We start from the raw sequence: 7,420 nt of genomic DNA, 5'->3' as shown, positions 1-7,420 counted from the left end.
TTGCGGCTGACTTCAGGGTCCCCAAGCCAAACATTCTCTCTCTCTTGTGGCTGACTTCAGGGTCCCCAAGCCAAACATTCTCTCTTGCGGTCGACTTTCGGGTCCCCAAGCACTAAATAGCTCTCTCTCGCTCGTGGCTGACCTCAGGGTCCCCAAGCACCCCATTCTCATTTCAGGCAACCCAACCCGTGCTGGTCCTCTTGAGCAGCTGGACAGCTCCCGATACCAGGTATTCTAAGTGGACGAAGGAAGCGAAGGCAGCAACGGCGGCACCCCGACAATCCGGAGAATTCGATAGTTGATAATCAAATGTCAAGATACTTACTAAAATAAAACCTAGTTATAATCAATTACTAGGTACATCCCCACGACTTCTACTCTGGGCTGGGTCGGAACTCTCTTTCAGCAACCACGCCTGACACAAACTAATTCTTGTGACGAACCCTGGCCATCCCTGAGCCACCCGACAACGACGAACCGTCACAGTGGCGCCCGAACAGGTTAAAGTGGTTGCAGGAGATAAACCGACACCAGCGGAGTAATGTCGAGCTGGGTATATCTGGCACCAAAGAGCGAACCAACGAAATACACGAAAGAGTTCGGATTAGGAACGGCAGAAAGAAGTGAGGATTTAAGACGTTTGTTGGCAGCGTTCGCAAAGAAAACGGATCATACGGAAACGGTCATACAAAGACTTCGCCCGGCGAAAAAACAATTCCGGCGATCGTGGTAACCAGGGAAAAGGAGGAGATAATGGACATCAAAGTTGCAAGTCTAGGGGACGAAACAGAAGGAAAGTTAGAAATAAAAATGGAAACGGAAGTCATAGACCGGGTACGTGGATGGGGCATCCGGTACCAAGAAACAACAAACCCACTGGAGTTCCTAAGCAAAATGGAACATTGGGCTGGCGGATACGGAATACGGAAGGACCAGCTGATACAGACGATGCCATTCGTCCTGGAGGGGATCGCGAGTGATTGGTGGAACAACACGACGAGCAGGATCGTAACATGGACGCAGTTCAGAACAGAACTGCTGGAATACTTTTTACCACCAAGGTATGAGGAACAGTTAGAGAATCAGATTGCACAGATGAAGCAGAGAGAAACGGAGCCCGTAAGAGAATACGCAATCGGACTAAGAAAACTGATGCAATTCACGAAACTCTCAGAGGAGGCCAAACTGGACCGAGTGTACAGAAACAGCAGGAGCAAGATAAAGCTGTACGCTAGGAGGGCAGGATTCAACTCGTTGACTGAGTTTCCCGGAAACGCAGGAGGCCTGAGCAGATAATGATGGCATCTCAGGCGGCAACAAAAGAGCCAGCAGCAGGGGAACAGTTGTGTTGCGACGGGTTCCAAATAGTAGCCCGGATAATGGTCGGAAACAGAACAGCGAAAGGAATAGTGGACACAGGAGCATCAAGGAGCGCTATAAGCAGAAACAGATATCAAGATCTGAAAGGGCAAATGGTGTGGAGCCCGTGCAGAAATAACAATGGCCAACGGAACAACGCAGAAGGCGATAGGAGAATTCACGGCAGAAATCCAATTTGGAGGAAAATTGTGTGACGTTTATGATACTTACAGAAGTGGCAGGAGGAATACTGTTAGGGATGGACTTTCTGGCGGGGGTACACAGCACGCTGAGGTGTGGAAACTTAGAGCTGGAAATAAGAGAGCCCGGAGACGAAGAGGACCAACCGGAGACGAATACGGAGCAAGAAGACACGACAGGGGAACCGTCCGAAAAGGAAGTACAGGGCTTTCTGGAAACGTTGAGGCAAGTATTTGAAGGAATGCAGGGAACCAGTAATATAACAAAGCATAAGATTTACCTCAAGGATGATAAACCGATTAAACAGAGGTACTATCCTCGAAATCCAAAACAGCAGGCAATCATCAATGAACAGGTAAACGAGTTGTTGGCACTGGGACTCATAGAACCCTCACGTAGCCCGTACAGCGCGCCAGTAGTGCTAGTGAGAAAGAAGAACAACGAATGGAGAATGTGTGTGGACTATCGAGTGCTGAACGACAAGACAGCAAGTCAGGATACTGGCAGATCCCAATGGATAGGAATATTAGACAATACACGGCATTCACAGTCCCCGGACGTGGACTGTTCCAGTGGAAGGTTATGCCATTTGGGCTAACCACAGCTCCAGCAACGTTTCAAAGAGCACTGGACTCAATAATAGGGCCAGAAATGGAACGGTTTGCATTTGCTAATCTGGACGACATATTGGTTATTGGCCGGAGCAAACGTGAACATCGGGAGAAGCTAACAGAGGTATTCAGGAGACTACAGAACGCGAACCTGCGGATTAATCCAGACAAATGCCACTTCTTCCAAAAGGAGCTAAAGTACCTGGGACACGTCATAAGCGATCGGGGCATTCGGACAGACCCGGACAAAGTAGCGGCAATTCGAGACTTACCAGCGCCGAGATCCACAAAGGAAGTACACAGCTTTTTAGGAATGGCATCATGGTACCGACGGTTCATACTAAATTTCTCCGAACAGGCAGGAGCGTTGCAAGGCTTAATCAAGAAAGGACAACAATTTGAATGGACCGAGGAACAACAGGAATCGTTTGACCAACTGAAAACGAGCCTAACAAAGGCACCGGTACTGGCATGCCCAGATTTCACAAGGCAGCTTAAACTACAAACGGATGCCAGCGACTTAGGCGTAGGCGCGGTCTAAACACAGGACGGAGAGCATGTGATAGCGTTTGCCAGCAGGAGGTTGAGTAAAGTAGAGAAAAACTACAGCGCAACCGAAAAAGAATGCTTAGCAATATATTGGGGCATCAACAAGTACAAGATGTACCTAGAAGGCTATCGGTTCATAGTGATAACAGACCACATGGCTTTGAAGTGGCTGAACTCAATAGAAAGCCCGTCGGGAAGAGTGGCCAGATGGGCGCTAGGCCTACAACCATTCCAATTTGAAGTCCAGTACAGAAAGGGAAAATGGAATGCGGTAGCAGACGCCTTATCCAGAACACCACAGAACGAGTTGAAAACAATACAGTACACGGAGACATGGATCGAGGAAAAATACAAGGAACTGGAACGAGACCCAAAAAGCACGGAATTCAAGATGGACACACAACCATGGAAACTGTGCGTAACTGGGGCTGAAATTCAACAAGTATTAACGGAAAACCTTAGTACAGCAGAAGCAGGACACCTGGGCATGTTCAAGACACTGAGAAGGGTAAAGAACCGGTATTTCTGGCCACGAATGAACAAGGACGTAAGGAAATACGTACAGAAAGGTATAAGGTACAAGGTATCGCAACAGAAAAAAGCTGGGAAGATGCTGACAAAAGTGGCAGAAGCACCATGGGAAACCATATGTGTGGATTTCGTGGGACACCACACTATTAGTAATCATGGACAAATTCTCGAAGTGGGTGGAACTTGCAGCAATCAGACAGGCTACAGTGGACGCATTCCTACGAGTCTTTAGAGAAAGGGTAATTGCGAGCGTTGGATCGGCAAAAACCCTGATCTCAGATAATGGGGTCCAGTTCACAGGAGGAAAAACAAGAAAGGCCATGGAAAAATGGGGGATACGGCAACAGTTGACGGCACCGTACACGCCCCAGGAGAACCCTACCGAGCGAACGAATCGAACAGTCAAAACGATGATCGCACAGCTAGCAGGAGAGGATCAGACCACGTGGGACGAACATTTACCAGAGCTAATGCTAGCATACAATAGCAGTGAATCGGAATCTACAAGATATAGCCGTGCGCAACTGGTGTTCGGGAAAGAATTAAGATTACCAAACACGATGTTCGACAGGGTAACAAAAGGATCGGGGTTACAGGAGGAAAGTATAGAACAAAGATGGAACAGATTAAAAGGCGTGCGAAAGGAGGCAACACCGCATACAGAAGAAGCCGCGGAAAAGGGATTGGAAACCAGATGTCGGAGACTTGGTATGGTGCAAGACGCACTATCTGTCAAAAGCGGCAGAAAAATTTAACGCCAAACTAGCACCAAAGTACGACGGCCCTGGAAGGTAACCAATTTCATGTCACCAGTGATCATGACAGTGAAAGACCCGTACACACGAAAAACAAAGAGAGTATACATCGGAAACACCAAACAGTACGTAGGAACAAATACAATACAGAACGAACACGATAAACTAGTAACACATGAAAAGCACAATCTATCATTGAATACACATAACCAAACACTACACAAATGCCACTACTCCACAACACACAACATTAGTCATCACACTACACCACACCCCAAACGTAAACCAACACTACACCATAACCATAACACAACCCAACATCCTACACCAAAACTAAACGTTAAGCCTAACACAAACATTTGTCTCATTACAGAAAAGATGAACAAATTCACGGAGGCAGCACGAAAATTCCGGGACAAACACACAAAGTTTAGGGCAGCGCAAACGATGGCGAAGTTCATAGAGCCAAGACCGATGGCGGGAACCGCTCGGAAAAGGACAGCACCGGCAAAGATGAAGACCACGGCACCAAACAGGAACATCCAGTCCGGGCAAGGCAACAGCCAAACAGCCAAAACCGCCCAGGAGAGCCGGGCAACCGAGACACCGGATAGAGACATCCTAGAGCTCCATGAGGAGGAGAACGCGCGCGCGCCAACGATCGCGCGTGTAGGGGCATACTAGACCGAGAGAGATGGTCACACTTAGACCGGCAAATCCCACAGGCGACGGGCACACCAGATCTCGCCGAGCCCTATATAAGACGGACCACGGGCCATAGAAAGGCACTTAGCAGCCAACCGTCTAAGGGTATAGAGGCAACTCCCCAGTGGTGGCAAGCAGCAAAGTCATTTTTTGGTGGACTAGATCATTCGATCCAAGTCCGCTTATACATTGTAGTTAGCTCCCGTAGTACTTCCTCCTCCCTCTAACCTTCTCGGCTTGCCGGCCTGGAGGGATCCCTAGGAGACGTCTGATTTCAGGATCACACCTCCTTACGGCACGGTTCACCGGCTGAGCTCTCTCTCTCTCTTTGTGGCTGACCTCAGGGTCCCCAAGCAATTCTCTCTCTCTCTCCTGTGGTTGATTTCAGGGTCCCCAAGTAACAAATTCTCTCTCTCTTGTGGCTGACTTCAGGGTCCCCAAGCAACACATTCTCTCTCTTTGTGGCTGACTTCAGGGTCCCCAAACAACAAATTCTCTCCCTTGTGGCTGACTTCAGGGTCCCCAAGCAAAACATTCTCTCTCTCTTGTGGCTGACCTCAGGGTCCCCAAGCAATTCTCTCTCTCTCTCTCTGGTGGTTGACTTCAGGGTCCCCAAGTAAAAAATTTTCTCTCTCTTGTGGCTGACTTCAGGGTCCCCAAGCAACACATTCTCTCTCTCTTGTGGCTGACTTCAGGGTCCTTAAACAACAAATTCTCTCTCTTTTGGCTGACTTCAGGGTCCCCAAGCAAAACATTCTCTCTCTCTTGCGGCTGACTTCAGGGTCCCCAAGCCAAACATTCTCTCTCTCTTGTGGCTGACTTCAGGGTCCCCAAGCCAAACATTCTCTCTTGCGGTCGACTTTCGGGTCCCCAAGCACTAAATAGCTCTCTCTCGCTCGTGGCTGACCTCAGGGTCCCCAAGCACCCCATTCTCATTTCAGGCAACCCAACCCGTGCTGGTCCTCTTGAGCAGCTGGACAGCTCCCGATACCAGGTATTCTAAGTGGACGAAGGAAGCGAAGGCAGCAACGGCGGCACCCCGACAATCCGGAGAATTCGATAGTTGATAATCAAATGTCAAGATACTTACTAAAATAAAACCTAGTTATAATCAATTACTAGGTACATCCCCACGACTTCTACTCTGGGCTGGGTCGGAACTCTCTTTCAGCAACCACGCCTGACACAAACTAATTCTTGTGACGAACCCTGGCCATCCCTGAGCCACCCGACAACGACGAACCGTCACAGTGGCGCCCGAACAGGTTAAAGTGGTTGCAGGAGATAAACCGACACCAGCGGAGTAATGTCGAGCTGGGTATATCTGGCACCAAAGAGCGAACCAACGAAATACACGAAAGAGTTCGGATTAGGAACGGCAGAAAGAAGTGAGGATTTAAGACGTTTGTTGGCAGCGTTCGCAAAGAAAACGGATCATACGGAAACGGTCATACAAAGACTTCGCCCGGCGAAAAAACAATTCCGGCGATCGTGGTAACCAGGGAAAAGGAGGAGATAATGGACATCAAAGTTGCAAGTCTAGGGGACGAAACAGAAGGAAAGTTAGAAATAAAAATGGAAACGGAAGTCATAGACCGGGTACGTGGATGGGGCATCCGGTACCAAGAAACAACAAACCCACTGGAGTTCCTAAGCAAAATGGAACATTGGGCTGGCGGATACGGAATACGGAAGGACCAGCTGATACAGACGATGCCATTCGTCCTGGAGGGGATCGCGAGTGATTGGTGGAACAACACGACGAGCAGGATCGTAACATGGACGCAGTTCAGAACAGAACTGCTGGAATACTTTTTACCACCAAGGTATGAGGAACAGTTAGAGAATCAGATTGCACAGATGAAGCAGAGAGAAACGGAGCCCGTAAGAGAATACGCAATCGGACTAAGAAAACTGATGCAATTCACGAAACTCTCAGAGGAGGCCAAACTGGACCGAGTGTACAGAAACAGCAGGAGCAAGATAAAGCTGTACGCTAGGAGGGCAGGATTCAACTCGTTGACTGAGTTTCTCAAACTAACGGAAGAGGTAGAAGGAATAGAGGCAGAGGACCGGACACAGTCAAGCCAAACTGTGCAGCAGCTAAGACCGGAGATATGCATGCGCTGTGGAGGAACCGGACATGGGCCACGCACGAGTAACAATCCACCGAGGCTGTTTTGCTGGATCTGTGGAAGAAACGGTACAAGAACCACGGAGTGCTGGAGGGCGGGGCCCGGAAACGCAGGAGGCCTGAGCAGATAATGATGGCATCTCAGGCGGCAACAAAAGAGCCAGCAGCAGGGGAACAGTTGTGTTGCGACGGGTTCCAAATAGTAGCCCGGATAATGGTCGGAAACAGAACAGCGAAAGGAATAGTGGACACAGGAGCATCAAGGAGCGCTATAAGCAGAAACAGATATCAAGATCTGAAAGGGCAAATGGTGTGGAGCCCGTGCAGAAATAACAATGGCCAACGGAACAACGCAGAAGGCGATAGGAGAATTCACGGCAGAAATCCAATTTGGAGGAAAATTGTGTGACGTTTATGATACTTACAGAAGTGGCAGGAGGAATACTGTTAGGGATGGACTTTCTGGCGGGGGTACACAGCACGCTGAGGTGTGGAAACTTAGAGCTGGAAATAAGGGAGCCCGGAGACGAAGAGGACCAACCGGAGACGAATACGGAGCAAGAAGACACGACAGG

At 49.0% G+C, this 7,420-nt stretch overlaps 1 protein-coding gene across 1 annotated transcript; it reads left to right on the top strand.

Moving 5' to 3' along the window:
• Window positions 1-6,286: 6,286 nt before the first annotated feature.
• On the top strand, window positions 6,287-6,976 carry LOC123037649 (activity-regulated cytoskeleton-associated protein-like). Its single transcript, XM_044459310.1, has one exon. It carries the CDS (start codon window positions 6,287-6,289, stop codon window positions 6,974-6,976), a length of 690 nt encoding a protein of 229 aa, XP_044315245.1.
• Window positions 6,977-7,420: the final 444 nt, after the last annotated feature.

This window comes from Drosophila rhopaloa, unplaced genomic scaffold (genome assembly GCF_018152115.1).
Source record: "Drosophila rhopaloa isolate 14029-0021.01 unplaced genomic scaffold, ASM1815211v1 contig_190, whole genome shotgun sequence".
NCBI classification, from domain to species: domain Eukaryota; kingdom Metazoa; phylum Arthropoda; class Insecta; order Diptera; family Drosophilidae; genus Drosophila; species Drosophila rhopaloa.
This window is presented reverse-complemented; position numbering and strand designations above follow the sequence as displayed.